At 34.4% G+C, this 18,075-nt stretch overlaps 1 protein-coding gene across 3 annotated transcripts in view; it reads left to right on the plus strand.

The window, feature by feature from the left end:
• The window catches only part of LOC138697839 (atrial natriuretic peptide receptor 1-like), a 2,249,689-nt gene that overhangs the window by 1,774,184 nt on the left and 457,430 nt on the right, over positions 1 to 18,075 (plus strand). For all 3 annotated transcript variants that reach the window (XM_069823402.1, XM_069823400.1, XM_069823401.1), the window contains one exon: positions 2,072 to 2,240. In XM_069823402.1, coding sequence (XP_069679503.1) covers positions 2,072 to 2,240 — 169 coding nt within the window. The remainder of the gene's footprint in view (positions 1 to 2,071; positions 2,241 to 18,075) is intronic.

Here is an 18,075-nt window from a genome sequence, read left to right on the forward strand (position 1 = left end):
GACCGAAGGAAACAATGTTGTTTCCTTTTTTTTTTTTTTTTTTTCTTATAAATTCATCTCCATCGTCTGGGTTTTTACCCTTTCATCTCAAATCCAGTGCCACGAATGCAACCGTTGAGGAAGTTAAACTTTATCAATAGAGAAGCAATTATACAGTCTAATGATATGATGATTAATTCAATAATTTTATACCAGAGCTGTTATTCTCCGATACTCTTTGCCAACTATTCAGACTGTCTTGAACTCAGAAACTACAGAAAAAAATAATAATATAGGAAGATAAACTTCCTGCTTCTTAGTTTTTCTGGAGAAATTGTACTGCAAGGAACTTTATTTCATTTTAATACGACCAGACTTGAAACTGTTTTCTACTTTTCTAAGAAAAGAAGCTGTAATCTTTAATCCAGACAAAATATCTTCTTTCTTTTGAAGTAAATCTGTACAGGGTGTCCTATTTATCGTGTGCACCTATTATAACTTTTTTGTTTGGATAGGTATTAGAATTTTTGTTTGTGAGAGTTATGTTAGAACGAGGGGCTAACATGAGTGTAGAAATTTGGTGCATGTAACTACATTGATACAAGATACACGTGACGTCATCAATTTTTCAAATAACACTATATACTTTAATCATGTTACATTGATTACACACATCAAGACGAGTTCAAAAATGTATCACACTGTCACCTACCCAATCAAAAAGAACAATTTAATCATGTTACATTGATTACACACATCAAGACGAGTTCATAAATGTATCACAATGTCACCTACCCAATCAATAACAACAACAAATTGCAAAATGAATGCCATCAGTATGTGCCGTTTGTTGTGGTGCCCCATTCATCGAGTGCAGTAACTTACACGAAAGACTACTGACATCCGTACACGTTGTGTGTTGTGTTTGCTGTCTTAAGATGTAAACAAACTAAAACTGTCGACGCCACAATCTACGTACAGTGGCCTGCACGTTCTCCGGACCTGTCGCCACTCGACTTCTTCCTTTGGGGAACTGTAGCCTAAAGGACAATGTGTGCCAGAACATTCTGACAACACCAGACGACATGCAGCAACGCATTCGACAGGCTTGTGTGTCCATTCAGCCAGCAACATGCCGGGCAGTCATACGGTCGTCTTTCGGGGGACGCCTTCGAATGTGTATTAATGTGAATGGTCACCATTTGCAACATCATCTGTGAATCTCAAAGCATAACATTATGACATTGGAAGTACGTTTTTGTTTCGTTATGTTGTTGTTACTGATTAGGAAGGTGATATTGTGATACATTTTTGAGCTCGTCTTAATATGTGTAATCAATGTAACATGATTAAAGTATGTAGTGCTATTTGAAAAATTGATGACGTCACGTTTATCTTGTACCATAATGTAGTTACATGCACCAAATCTCCACACTCATGTTAGCCTCTCATTCTAACATAACGCTCAAAAACAAAAATTCCAATACCTATCCAAACAAGAAAGTTATAATAGGTGTACAAGATAAATGGGACACTCTGTATATTAGAGCCAGGAACAATACCAAAATAAGTCTGGATTAATTACATAGGAATATATTAACCAAGACTTATTTTGGTATTGTTTCTGGCTCTAATATACAGAGTGTCCCATTTATCTTGTGCATCTATTATAATTTTTTGTTTGGATACGTATTGGAATTTTTGTTTTTGAGCGTTATGTTAGAATGAGAGGCTAACATGAGTGTGGAGATTTGGTGCATGTTGTATTGAATGCCACTCAACTATTGTACGGAAGTGAAGTTAAGTGTGATCAACTTACATGCAACAAAACAGATACAGGCTTCAGGAAAGATTAGATTCTTCTCAAATTCTAATATTCTAATATCTCGAAAAGTTTCCAAGCAATTTGTCAGTGTTACAGAAGTCCTATACCACCTATATATATATATATATATATATATATATATATATATATATATATATATATATATATATATAAGAGAGTATGTGTAATTTACATTGCATTGCGTATTTTATTGTTACATTGTGTTTCTAGCAAACAGCTGAGGTGGAACTTGTTGTGATGTTGCAGGGTATGAGTTATCTGCACAGCAGCGACGTCCGGTCCCACGGCTCGCTCAAGTCGTCCAATTGTGTGGTAGACAGCCGCTTCGTTCTGAAGATCACAGACTTCGGCCTGCACAGTCTGCGGGGTTGTGGCGAGGATGCAGAAGACAAGGATTCCTACGCTTACTGGCGCAGTAAGTTACCCTTTGCAGGAAGTTAGCGGGAAGGCGGCAATTGCGTATTTCCTTTAGCTTTATTCCTACAGCTGCTTCTTAAACTACTGTGACAACAGAAACAGTCTCTCATAGAGTGTGGAATGTACTGAATTACACATTCATACTCTTTAGAGAAAATTTATCGCCAGTGATAATTAAAACTTGTTAAATTAACAGATTTCATATTTCACTATGATTAATTATGAAACTTAACATCGTATCTTACCTTAGTTACTAGTTTCGGCGTGATTTGCAACTATTTTCAAACTTCTAGTAAGGTTTTGTGCGTTCTTCTGGTTTCTTCTTGCTCGGTATCGTGTGGGGGGGGGGGTGGAGATAGTAATGGGGGTGTGTTTATAATTGGTAGTGTTATGTCGAAAAGAGAATGCGTTCTTAAATCAATTGAGTGTTGGGCATATGTTTTTGTGTGTTTGTATATTTTGTATTGTTCTAGTACATTTAGCTTTTGGGTTTTTGGTTCAATGCTTAAAATGTTCATGTCTGTTTCTAGATTGTTATAGTTGTGGTTGTTGTAGTTGTGGTGGTGTGTTCTGCGGAAGTGAATGTATTGTGTGATTTCAGTATAGTTGTGATGTGTTAATTGTATCGTGTTTGAAATTATCTCCCTGTTTTTCCGATGTGGAATTCGTAACAACTATTCCATGTTAATTTGTAAACATCTATTTTTTGTCTTCATTGTGTGTTGATATATTTTTGTAATGTGTTTTGTATTTCGAAAGAAGTCACTAAGGTAAAGTATCGTATTATTTTCTATAAGTTAACACGGTTAAATATAAAAGTCGTTAATTTAACAATTTTTAATTACCGTTATTGTAATGTAGCTCTAAGTGTCAAAACTGTTTGAATAAAATATGAATAATTTATCTCTATGTATACACTTTCACGGTGGCTCAGTACTAGTGCGCTCAGTTTATAAGTCAGGGGCCCGGGTTCAAATTCCGATTTATCCTGAGTTTATAATTTGTGTTAAGCAAGTCCGTGATTCAGGCAATACAAGTTTCCTTTAAGTAAACAGATTTTCCTGTGATATCCCTACATTTTTCTGTTATCGTCGTCGTCATCATCATCATCATCATCATCATCATCATCATCCATTACGAGTGAAATGTAAGTCCACGTCTGTAATACATCCTGGTCAGTCTCTGGAAAAATAAGTCTCGTCTACTTTTCTTGGCATTAGAGTCCTATATAAGATCCTCTACAGGCGAGACCAATAACAGCAAGTTAAAGGTCCTGCCATTGTACAGGGACATCATTTTATTTTTACTTCAATTTTTATTGTACCTGAGTTTTTGAATGTACTTCACTCCCACCCCTTCTACTAAGGAAGTTCCAACTCCACACAGAACCAAGACCGCAGATAGTAAGCAGTACTGAGTTACTGAGTATAGTTCGTTCCAGAAATATGTTCGCGTTTTCCAGTGACGAAAGAGCTTTCAATATTGAATCATATTTTCGCACAGGTACTGTCCGTTTGCCTACGTCGCATCCCGATTTCCCCCACCTGCTTCTGCTCGCCCCTCTGTAATAGATGGGCTGTCTTAGCTCTTTTCTGAAAACATTAATTTCTCTTAGGAATTGGAAGTTTACGTAATATTATACAGCTGTTTAATTTAACTTAAATAAAAGGGCCTCGTTAAGTAATTAACTGTCACGTGATTTCCTCCCTTTCTACAATCCTGCAGCATAACCACTTGGACGGACAGTAGATAGCATATCTGAGTAATTTTATATTTTCGGGTCGGGCAGAAGTGAAGATTGAATTCACAGTACGTAGAGTAGGTACAGAATTATTTCATCATGAGTTACTAGTACGAAGGACGAAACTGGCAATTGGAATTAGATGCAATAGTCTATAGTGCGATAATATGCACAAAAGAACTGAAGCCTGTATCGAAATGAACGGCCACCATTTTCAAAATTGTGTTTAAGTATTCATATTATGATTATTTTTCAATTTAACTTCTTTCTCTATATTGTACGCTAATGTGCTGTAGACAGTATAATATACACTGCATAATGAATACGTTCGCATGGATAACTCACTTCGTGAGTAAAAACACTTATTCTTAATACAGTACTGTACTTTGATTAAAGAAAAACCTAATGAAAATTATCAAACTCAAAATCGCGATATTTCCTAGTTTACGTAAATGGATGAACTACTTTTCTTCCTTCCTATACCTAGTAGAGTGATTTGTGTTTTACGCCAGTATCATCGAACTCCAGTCTTGGAGGGGGGAGCAAGCGGTGTTTCCGGTTCTCTAAAGGTATAGACAGGTTAATATTAAAAATGTTAGTAAAAATAAAATGATGTCCCTGTACAACTCGTACATGACCCTTTGACATTATGGTATTGTTTCTCGTAACAAATGTCGAGTTCGTTTTCCGATATGACGATACCACAGATACACAATGTGCGTTCCATAATTATTTTGTTCGTGCTGTACTGTCTAAGCAACAGTTGTAAGCCATTTTGATCGCATGACTAAAAAAATTCTCACCTTTCTTCTAAATGTAGAACGTTGGCTCACTTTTCCTAATGAGGCCGTAACGAAGTAAAAGGCGTAAACTTTATAATAGAGATGGAATAATCCAATATTGGGCAGATTTAGACTTTGTGCAGGACTGATACTAGAAACCGGTTCTCAATTGAAGCGGTACCATAACACGTGAGAATGGGTTAAATGTGAGCGAGATGTTTAGGTGGTGCAGACATAGTGAAATAATCCACGCAAGTTTGTCATTACGGATATTATTCAGAACTACTTTGATCCAATCCTGCGACATCTCAAAAGTGACTAATACAGTATGCTGTTTTATAATAGCGTTTAAATGGAATTATTTAACTGTGATAATAAATATTTTACAAGCCAAAGACTGTTCCCCATTTGTTATTTCCGAAAATAAGTGCTTTCCTATGTCCCCTATTTTATATTTCCAAAAATAAATTATTACGTTCCCACATCACTCAGCATCGTCTAACAGAACTCCACCTAGTCATACTATAACTGACTCACAAAAGCTCTGTTTATATACTTCCTTTATAAGATATTTTAGTTCGATTTTTAAGCATTGCAATCGACGTTTGTCAAACATTGAGTTAAGTAAGATAAATTATTCAAAAGCGTCCAGAAGTTATGCACTCTCCTGCACAATTCATAACAGTGAAAATACTTTTACTTACTTATGTACTTACTTACTTACAAATGGCTTTTAAGGTACCCGGAGGTTCATTGCCGGCCTCACATAAACCCGCCATTGATCCTATCCTGTGCAAGATTAATCCAGTCTCTATCATCATATCCCACCTCCCTGAAATCCATTTAAATATTATCCTCCCATCTACGTCTCGTCCTCCCCAAAGATTTTTTTTCCCTTCCGGCTTTCCAACTAACACTCTATATGCATTTCTGGATTCGCCCATACGTTATACATGCCTTGCCCATCTCAAACGTCTGGATTTAATGTTCCTAATTATATCAGGTACAAAATACAACGCGTGCAGTTCTGCGTTGGTGGAACTTTCTTCATTCTTCTGTAACTTCATCCCTCTTAGCCCAAACATTTTCCTAAGAACCTTATTCAACACTCAAGATTGTAAATACATACGAACACCCATCACTGGCATAATCGATTGATTGTTTAATCTAATAATTTTTTTCCACAATCAAAAATAATCTAATAAAATCGTCGGTTTCTCTGCTGAAGAAACTATTCAATTAATATTTCTGTCCATTACTTAGTTTACATATAAATCTTCATAAAAATCTCAGTTATATTAATAACAACTTACATTATGGGTATAATGAAATGACGGTACACAAATTCAAGGAACTACTAACAACGACGAAACACAAAATAAATGTACTTGTACATCTTTTGGAAACAGTGAGGAGCTTTTTTCAAAGATTGACATGTACATATATGAAAATACACTTAAAATACCAAAACGATATAATGAACAAAAAATCTTCTGTGGTGATATATTAAATATTATTTGCTTGCAATCGATTCAAGTAAATTTCCACAAAAAATCGTTGTTTATTAAAAAGACACATTCTGAGAAATAAAATTATTACCAGACAGCTCGATGGTAATGCATGAACACATGACTCTCTGTTGTTGTATTTAACATCGAAGAGATTTTCTTGAAGGCATGATTGGCAGTAAGACACTATATAAATGTCATTACGATTTTCTTTAAGTGAGAAGAATCACAAAATATAAAAATTGTAATTAAACAAATATCTAAATTTTGTGAACTTTATATGAAACAAGAACTGTTTTCAGAACATCGGAGGGGTGATAATAGGAGGAAGAAGAATAAAATGCATAATATTTGCTGATGATAAGGCATTGTTAGCAGAAGAAGAGATGATACTACTGGAGAGCTAAATGACAGCTGTGAGTAGTATGGGGTGAAGATAAATGCAAATAAGACGAAGAGCATGGTTATCGGAAGGAAAATAAAGAGAGTAAATTTGAGAATTGTAAATGAATCAGTAGAGCAAGTGAACAGGTTCAAATTCTTGGTAGTAAGCAGTAACATGAACTACAGGCAGGAAGTCAAAAGTAGGATAGCTATGATAAATGACCCTTTTAATAGAAAAAAGATGATCTTCTGCGGACCTTTGGGAAAAAAAACTGAGGAAGTGCTTTATGTGGAGTGTGGCATTTTACGGGAACGGAAACATGGATATTACAACGAAGTAAAGAGAAGAGACTAGAAGCATTTGAAATGAGGATATGGAGAAGAATGGAACGTGTGAAATGGATAGACAGAATAAGAAATGAAACCGTGTTGGAAAGAGTGGGTGAAGAAACAATGATGCTGAAACTGATCAGGAAGAGAAACAGGAATTGTTTGGGTCACTGGCTGAGAAGAAACTGCCTACTAAAGGATGGACCGGAAGGAATGGTGTACGGAAGAAACGTTCGGGTCAGAGGAAGATATCAGATGAAAGACGACATTAAGGTATATGGATTATATGTGGAGACTAAGGGAAAGACAGAAAATAGAAAAGGATTGGAGGATGCTATGTTTGCAATGAAAGATCTGCCCTTGGGCAGGAAACTATGAATGACATATTTAACTAGAAAATTCCAAAACTCGTTGAGACATCGTATGCTACCATATAGAAAAATAACCTACTTGGACTCCATCAAGCGATAGCGAAGAACTTGTATGTTTGGATATTACTGCACTCTTGACAAATACACTGTGCAACTTCCGTGTCTTACAAGATCAGCATGATTCAGGGACTACCAATACATATATTAGGGTACATAATATCGACCTCCAACATAAATATCACAACAGTCTATGGCCCTGTATTGCATGGTAGGTCTATGATGATGCACATAAAATAAAGGAGACTATAACTGTACGTCAAAGTAAATTTTCTTCTCAACGATAGGGTGTTGGCTAAAAATAAGGACAAGGTTACGACCTGCAAAAGGCTAGAGGCTTTGATGTTGTGTGAAAGTTTGGTGAGAGTCAAAGGTGACTTCCTTTCATTAGCAATTACGCCGCTATGGGGAGAAAAATCTTTTACGGCGGGTATTTCCGAGTTTTGACAGCGTAGCTTGATGTTATATGGATGCTTTTAATTCTGGTAACGGAAGCGTTCTTCTTGAAGGGAGTTCTTACACCTTTACTTAATTAAAAAGCGACAGGAGATTCATTGATTTCTTGTAATTTCTTGAAACGTTTGTGATGTTCGTGATTCTTACTGTGAACTTGGTTGGGATTACACAGAAGTTTAAGATTTGAAATAAAAGTTTGATATTTCTCTTCATTTCTACCTTCATACGCCATATTTAACCCTTACTAACCTGAATTTTTGTTTTTGATTTTCTACAATTATGGGTGCACAAGGTCATAGAGACACCATGGAGAGAAAAAAAAAAACAAAGCAATCCTCTTCCTAATAACAGCTGGCCAAGGAACTGGCGGGTGCTGCACTGTATCGGTAAAGAACTAAATTACTTTTGAGGATACTAAATGGAATCATCAGACAAATCATATGAGTCAGAGATTACAGAAAAGTTAGTGATTCCAAATGGACTCACTCGAGCACAAAGGGTTAAATAAACAAGGTGAAACCTTCTCTTTAATTAGTTCATGATCGCTTCCTCATTCCATGAGGCCTAGTCTCGAGATAATAATACAACTAATTAGTGGCGGACGCAGAATTTTGTGAAGGGAGGGGTCATTATGAAAATTGTTTACATTATCGGTACCGGTATTTCAAATTTTGTATATCAATAATAATAATAATAATAATAATAATAATAATAATAACAATAATAATACATTCATCAACATCATCATCATCAGCTGAGTTTACACAGGAGAATATGAAACTAGTTCTATGAAAAACGTTCGCGACAACATCGTCACACTGTGGCTGCGAAGAAACAATTGCCAATGTGAAATTTTCACTAACCTCTGGAGATCAATACGCGACTTTTTGTAAGATACTGTAAAACTGAGCTTTGTGGTCGCTTAGACATATCAAAGAACTCGGAACGATAATGTGAAGTTTATATTAAGAATATGAACTGTCAAATGCACAAAACATTAAGGGGTTAGGTACAGCTTACAGCAGTAAAATTTTAGGAAATATTCAACATTTTTTTCCTCCATTACTCTATCTTGTACAGTAAGGAAAATTAATATGTGTAAAATATTGTCCTTCTGCTATATGAAAAAAAAAAATACTTTTACGATTTAAAAAATTACTTTTTTTTTTTTTTTTCAAAATTAACATTAGTGACAGTTCACTATGCAATGATGGAGCGTTTTCCTCATAACTCATAAACTTGTTAACTTTTTCATGTTCTCTCTCTTTTATTTTATTGCTGAAACTCATATTTAAAATATATTACTCTTTCAACTACATTACTTAATAAATAATATTTTTTTTTTTATTTTGTGTTAAAAGAATATACTGATATTTGACCAATTTTTTTGATGAATTTATTTTTTTCAGACAGTCTGTCTAATGTAGAGGAGTGATCTTGCATCAGTGTTGAATATTTCCAAAATTTTACTGCTGTAAGCTGTACCTATCCCCTTAAACGAATTTCGCAATAAAGTTAGAACTCAAACTAATGAACGGGTAAATACCGATCTTATAATGAGTTTAAAATCGACAAATTCGCAATATTTAACATCTATACTGCAGAACTGTCAAAAAAACCTTTTTAATATGTTTCACAAGTTAAATTTCATATTGTTACACCTTCGTTTTATTACAAGGTTGGTACTAGACGGTAGGTCTCCCTATAATAAAGTTAGTATTGTTATAATTCGAACGTGCTACATTAACAAGCACAGGGATTATATTAAAGATGGTGTAGGAGGACTGCGCCTTATGTCGATGTAGATTTTGTTACTCCGATAGTGAACAATTTGAGAAGGAAAACGATTATGGATAAACAAAAATACTCAAATCTCTATTTTTTTTAAATTTCAAGTGGGGTTCAAACCCTATAACCTATCCCCCTTGCGTATACCCCTGCAACTGTTATTCGAAACGATTCACACACCAATATAACGCCAGTGAGTTTGAAATAATGTTGTAAAGAATAACATGTCATTACAGAGAATTGGAACCGTTTGAAAATTGATATCATTGTTAAGTACTTCAGAATTAGGCTATGCTAAATTAACTGTATTTTTTACTCCCCGCATGTATTAGTAATTACGTCCATTTGTGTACAAATAATAATGAATTAATTTTAATGTCACATTCATTTATTTCCGCTTATTTTTATCACGGTAGGCAGAATTCTATATGACTTCATTTTAAACACATAATTTCAGTCATCCAAGGCATATTGTAATTAATTTAGTCACCGTATTAACCCTTAAATAGTAATATAATAATAAAATCCGCCTGTCATAACAGGTGACCATATAGGTCCGGAAAACAATTTAAAAAATGCATATATGGAATAGGGAGAAAACATCAATACAGTAGGTAGCAATCATAGTACAATATGCAATTTAGAAAGTTTAAAAGATTAAACATTATATAAATGATTATGTAAAATGCCCATGGGTTAAAAGTTTGAAAAATCGAACCTTAGCTGAGCTTTTTTAATTTCCGAGAATTGAAAGAAAATATACAGCTCGTGTATCATACATTATTTTGTGCGAAGATCGTTTATTACATACCTGAAAGAGAAATTTCTAATTAGTTGCAATGAAATCTCCATCTTGGTTTCTGTTCAATGACGGCAAATTTGCAAAACAAAAATATCTATCTTCAACATTGTTGCTTTAAAATGTTTTCTGTGTTTACTATACTCCAGCAAGCCGTGATATACGTCTGTCTTTTTTCTCCCCAGTCTATGATGGATCTGGAATCTTGTTGATTTTTTCACGGCTTCCTTAATGTTACTTGCATCACGAATGCAGTAACTTTAGTGTAGTTGTAGAGTTTACTTAATTTTTGCAAATATTTAAAAAAACAATAATTAACAGTGCAATTTAGGTGAAATTGCAATGGTAAATTTCCAATTTATAATTATTACTATATTGAACGTCTCTAAAATAATATGTTAAAAGCCTAAAGCAGTAAAAATCAATATGTCACTTAAGCGGTAAGAAGAGGGAAATTGTTATGTGTGTTAGGTTGGGAATACTGAATGTGGAATTTTAGACTTACCGCGGATTGGTTTTGTGCGGAAACCAAGCAAATAAGCACGATCTCGCACAAACAAATATGTTTAATATCTTGGGATGTCAGAGCATATTGTTTTAAAATGTCAGTAGTATATTTATACGCCGATCCGAGGGCACCAAAAAAGCAAACTCCTTACCTCACATGTGTAATCAATTGCATTATATCTCTCACTCAAGTCAGGAACACATGGGCGGTAAATGACGTTTTTCTTGATCAACCGCTAATGCTTGAGATACATCCTTTTCGAACCGTACAGTTGGGTCCAATATTACTGCCGTCGTCTTCTTTTATCTATTAAGAGCAACTATATCCGTTCGTCTCAAATACCTTGCTATAATAATACCAGACAGCTGTATATTAGCAGCATTGACGTAAGTGCGAAATATCGCGGACCTGACATCTAGCGGAGCGGCGTGGAATAACGTCCACAAATACAACTATTAACATAGCAGGATTCGGACTGTTGTTTAAAACGTGAGTTATTAATGTGGAATAATATATGAAACACTTAAGAAATGTTGAATAATATTTAATGTAAAATTATATTATCTTATATCAAAGCTGCATATTATGAGAAATATTGGATACTTCATATTACTTTCTATAATTAATTGTTACATATTTTTTCTTTGGTTTAGTGAGACAAAATCAATTCTGACATTAAGAATGAATTTACAATAATGCGTTATATACGCATTGCTGACAACTGCAAAGATAAAATTGATAGTAATCTGATGCTTGTAATAATTAGTAAAGGCATGTGGACAACAATAAAACTTAATTTGATAAAACCGTAAAATTTCCAGTACATTTTAATTTCTATTCGTTTATTAGGTATAAATAAAGTTAATTTGTATTTTTCTATCAACACAAAGACGAAGGAATTAGGCCTACTAAAGAATGTTGTTGACTCACGTTTTATGATCCCTCGGAAATCGAAAGTACGATTTGAAGCAATTTATAATGCTGTAATTTTGTAGCAATTATAAACAGCACATAGACATCCTGACTTTTTAACACAGCACTAATTAATAAAACTATTAACTATCCCAGCAACAATATACATTGCCGTTGATTACAGCTTTCTCGCGAGTATCGCTACACCGGCCGCCTAGGTAGCAGTACCAGCGTCGTTCGCGCGCAGAACTGCTAGCTGTCCGGTATTATTATAGTAAGGTATTTGGTCGTCTGTTAATGCTATCCTTCAGGTATTAATTTTCCCTCCCCCCTTAAATGTGAGGCATTCCATTTCTCACATTAGTTTATTAAACCGTGCCGGACTGTAAAGAAAACAACTATCGCAATGTCCATATTTTATATGTTGTAGATACCGGTACCCTAATCACGTGCTATCTATCTATCTATCTATCTGTCTGTCTGTCTGTCTGTCTGTCTGTCTGTCTGTCTGTCCGTCCATCTATCCATCTATCTGTCTGTCTATCTATCTATCCATCTATCTGTCTGTCTATCTATCTATCTGTCTGTCTGTGTCTGTCTGTCTGTCTGTCTATCTATCTATCTATCTATCTATCTATCTATCTATCTATCTATCTATCTATCTATCTATCTATCTATCTATCTATCTATCTATCTATCTATCTATCTATCTATCTATCTATCTATCTATCTATCTATCTCTATCTATATCTATCTATCTATCTATCTATCTATCTATCTATCTATCTATCTATCTATCTATCTATCTATCTATCTATCTATCTATCTATCTATCTATCTATCTATCTATCTATCTATCTATCTATCTATCTATCTATCTATCTATCTATCTATCTATCTATCTATCTATCTATCTATCTATCTATCTATCCTTAATTTATACAAAATGCACGAAAATTCTCATTCCAAATCTTCTAGGAACATTTTCTTTGAATTCTTTTGATAAGCCTAATTCTACTTTGGTCCTCGGTTGAGACCAAGAATGGAAGATAGAAATGCATCAGATGTGTGTTCGAGTTCAGGTAGGGAAGTGGAAATTTCTCTTGGTGTTAAGTGGATGGGTGTTTGACCATTGTCTTGCATTCGAGGTTTGTTACTTTCTCATTACACAAAACATAAACTGAGAGTATTCGAGTATTCTAATACTGCAACAAATAGATTTCGGAATATTCGTGGATATATACGATTTCAACTTCTCTGTGTTGGAAATGCCGTTTATAGACAGAGAGTCAGTTTCTACAACTCAATTTATTTGTAAATCATGCCCATGAAATATACTACTATTGCTATTACTGCTACCGTCAAAGTTATTACCATTATGTAGCCTACTACTATTACTGCTATAATAAGATAATAATAAATTTATTTATTTTACCATAGCATGAGGTATAGATATATTTTAGTAGTTACAAGAATTAATCTTACAACTATATAAGTATTGCATATCTTAGAACTAACTTAGACAGATATAATTGTTACAAGATACTTTGTAAGCATAAACTTGAGCTGTTTTGGAGACCGGCAGTCTTTGACAACAGAGGTTAGGGAATTTCACAGACGGATAGTATATACGGTGAAAGAGAAGAATAGCGAGAGGTACAGTGTGGACCTACAGCTAGAATCAGGTTACCTTTCGAGCGGGTATTTAGGTTGTGATGAGAGTACTAGAGGTAGTAGAGTGAGGAGGTGCTTAGAATTCGGTGCACGAGACGGAGGGAATGGAGCTTTATCTGCTATTGCTATTACTACTACTGTGTTTGCTGTAAACACTAGTACTTCTACTACTACTACTACTACTACTACTGCTATGACTATTACTACTAGTCCTATTGCTAATACTACTACAATTGCTGTTGCTATTACTTCTGTTACTGTTATGATATTATCACCAGGTCTGTTCCTATTGATATTGCTGCTATTGTTATTGCTATTATTACTGCTACTACTTCTGTTGCTATAATATTACTGCTATTACTACTACTACTGCTGCTAGTGCTATTTCTATTACCACTATTATCGCTATTATTACTACTGTTGTTGCTATACTACTACTGTTACTACTATTATTACTGCTACTGATAATACTGCTGCTGCTATTGCTATTATCACTATTCCTATTACCACTATTATTACTATTAGTGCTGTTGCTATTTCTATTAACACTATTTCTATTGCTATTATTATTATTATTATTATTATTACACTTCTGGAAGTGAATTCGCTTCTCGCTTGAACTGATTACTTGATTGGGTTTTTCACGAGGTCTTCCAAAACCATAAAGCGAATGTCAGGTAGTCTGTGGAGAATTATATGCCTTATCTCGCCAAATACCATTTCGCTATTACCAAATCTATCAATACATGACGTCCACACCTGTGGAGTAACGGTCAGCGCGTCTGGCTGCGAAACCAGGTGGCCCGGGTTCGATTCCTGGTCGGGGCAAGTTACCTGGTTGAGGTTTTTTCCGGGGTTTTCCCTGAACCCAATACGAGCAAATGCTGGGTAACTTTAGGTGCTGGACCCCGGACTCATTTCACCGGCATTATCACCTTCATATCATTCAGACGCTAAATAACCTAGATGTTGATACAGCGTCGTAAAATAACCCAATAAAAAATTAAAAAATCAATACATGACCTAGCACTTGAGAGCGTCGTTAAATAACCAACTAAAAATTACTGATATTGCTACTACTACTAATCTTATTACTGCTACTACTAATCTTGTTTTTACTGCTATTACTATTACTACTAATGCTATTGTTTTATTACTCTTCATATTACTACTACTACTACTACTACTACTACTACTACTACTACTACTACTACTACTATTGTATTACCATTATCACTACAGTTGGTATTACTACAATTGCATCTAAGTTATAAAACAATTTGAACCAGAAAGTTGGCAATGTAAAAAACATTCAGGTGTTACTACTACTATTGCTATTACCACAACTATTGCTATTACTTCTACTATTGGTATTACTACTACTATTTCTATTACTACTACCATTGCTATTACTACTACTATTGCTATTACTATAACTTGCTATTTCTATTACTACTGCTATTGCTACTACTACTACCATTGCTATTATTACTACTATTGCTATTACTATAACTATTGCTATTACTAATACTATTGCTACTACTACTACCATTGCTATTACTACTATTACTATTGGTACTACTATTGCTATTACTACTATCATTGCTATTACTACTACTCTTGCTAATACTACTACTATTGCTATTACTACTACTATTTATATTATTACTGGTATTGCTATTACTACTACTATTATCATTACCACTGCTATCATTATCGTTACTACTGCTCCTGCTGCTAATACTACAATGCTATTACTATCACTACTGCTCCTAATACGACAATGCTACTACCACCACTACTACTACTGCTACTACTACTACTACTACTATTACTACTACTACTACTACTACTACTATATATATTTAGAGTACCTGTGTACCATACTAGAATTCCAGGTATCTATCTGGATATTCAGTAATAATAATAATAATAATAATAATAATAATAATAATAATAATAATAATATATTTCTGCTACCATTATTACTATAGGTGCTACTGCTACTACTATTGCTGTTGTCTTTACTACTACCACCACCACCACAACAACCACCACCACCACCACCACCACCACAATTTACCTATGTGTTTACCTATGTACCTAACTACGAATATAACCTCCAGGATGATACTAATAATGATAGTCTTATTAGCTCTACCATTACTACTACTATTATTACAATTGCTATTCTGCTACTATTGCTACCACTGACACTACTACTACTACTACTACTACTACTACTACTACTACTATTACAAGTACTATGCGACAACTATAACTATTATTACTACTACTATTATTATTCCTATTACTACTGCTACTGCTTCTATTATTATCGATGCTGCTACTACTAACATGACCAGTACTATCACTAATTTTGTATAGTTACTACCTGACTAGTCGTCTTTCAATATGACTATGCGTATTTATCTTGAGAGGGAAAATAATTTAATAGCACATGAATGTGAATGCAAGGATTCCTTAAATGTTATGTTCTTGCTAAGGTACTAACGTTGATAATTACGTACTTGTCATTATACAAAACTTTCTGTTAACAGTTTTTCTGCATTAAATATATAAAGTTATAATAAAACGAAGTTAAGTGCCTCGTTAATTATTAGGCACAGTCTTAGACATGGTAATTAATAACACATCTCACTTGCGATTTAACAAAAACTTAATTGAAGCTAGAGACATAAACACAATAAATCAATTTGTGATTTATTAGTTGAAGTGGGTATTTCCGTAAATGATCTAGGAATGAATGATTCTTTAAAAGCCGTCAAAAACATAAGGCACTAAAAATATCTACTAAAAGCCTAATTTTCAGACACTTAAACGTCAGAGTAAAGTAAGAGTGCAGAGAAATGTTAATCACTTATTGATTATACTCATACCTGTCACCAGTCAAAATACTTACAATAAGTTTTCCTTACGGAAAAGTTGTTAGGTCAGTATATTACTAAATACGAGCTAAGCAGTTTGAGTATTTCCTTACTGTTATCTACCTCTATATGTCCAGTTTTTATACCTAATGATTTTATTAGAAATGCTGAAAATGCATACCTCGAAGTTTCAAGGAAAATTTCCTATTATCTCCTTTTGTTCTTGGATACTTGAATTAAGCTCTTTTACTTTGTCTTCATTGACATTTAAAACTATAGCCCCTGTGTCATAATTCTTGACAATTCAACAACAGCACAAAAGATACAATTTGTATATTTAGTCCGGGTGATCGTGGAGACCAGATTCCTATGACTTCCTCTCCCCTTTGTCGCGTCTGTGGCTCAACCCTAGCACGTTGATCTCCTATCAAGGCTACCTGGGTTCGATCTCCGGCCAGGTCGTGATGGAATTTGGTGGATAAAGTAGATGTTGGATAGGGGTTTTCTCGGGGCACACCATTTGCTGCTTGCTCTATCATTGCACCAATTTTCTTCCACCTTCCACTCACTTTATCATCTGCAATAGACTGGGGTGAAGTCTTAAGGATAGGGATAGTCTTAGGGATGTTGAAGAAGTGTTTGGGGCTCTAAGCTCTGAGACTTATTATGATGGGATCTGACTCTGTCAGGGCTCAGGAAGGTTTGCATACCTGTCAGCATCGATTCGAAAATATCACCCAAGCCACATGTCGGACTTAGACAACAATCGTACAATGACCCAAAACATGCCTAGGTGTAAGGAGCCTTTCCGAATCCAGCACTTGAATGGAAAGTCAAGATAAGTCTCCCCTTAAAAGTATATTGAAGCAACAGGTAGCAAACGTTAGAGCACGACAGTTAATATAGCAACCGACAAGTTGACTCTAAATACATACAAGATGGGACCTGTTATAAATTTATTACTTGTATATTTGACTACTGAACATGAGTGCATTTCTTCGTTGTTATATCTTACATTCAACATTCCATCCAGACATGCGTATCCAAGCATAAAATTGCAGTTTTGTCTCAGATACTGCTTACCACAATTGTTTATTGTTATTATTGTACTCTTTTATGAGACACACAGAAGGAATTTTTTTCTTTCGTGTTACTTTTCTTATTCACTTTGAGAAACCTTTGTGCAACATTCAAATTCAAATTCATTCACAATTTTCATCTTAAAGGTATGATACTTATCCAAAATAAGCATTTATTCGTGCTCAAATGTTTAATAATGTATCTTGTAAATATAAATCAAAGTACAATGCACGTTTTATGAAATTTTACAAATCACAAACAGTGTTATCATGTGGTAGAGTTCTGCGTTCCTCGCTGACCTGACTTCTACCTAACCTTTTTAATTCTTTTGTATTTGTATTTGCTCTTCAAATTTTTTGTTTCAATTTCTTCCCAGCATTTCGAAAAGTACTATCATGCATTATGAATAATTTCGAAATAAAAACAATAAAGTTTGCTGAAAAATACAAAAAATGGAGAAGAATATCACCAACTTTGACAACTATCTGAATGTCATTAGCATTACCAACGTTTTGTATCAATTTTTTTTTTTTTTTTTTTTGTAATTTATAACTC

Source organism: Periplaneta americana, chromosome 4, assembly GCF_040183065.1.
Source record: "Periplaneta americana isolate PAMFEO1 chromosome 4, P.americana_PAMFEO1_priV1, whole genome shotgun sequence".
NCBI classification, from domain to species: domain Eukaryota; kingdom Metazoa; phylum Arthropoda; class Insecta; order Blattodea; family Blattidae; genus Periplaneta; species Periplaneta americana.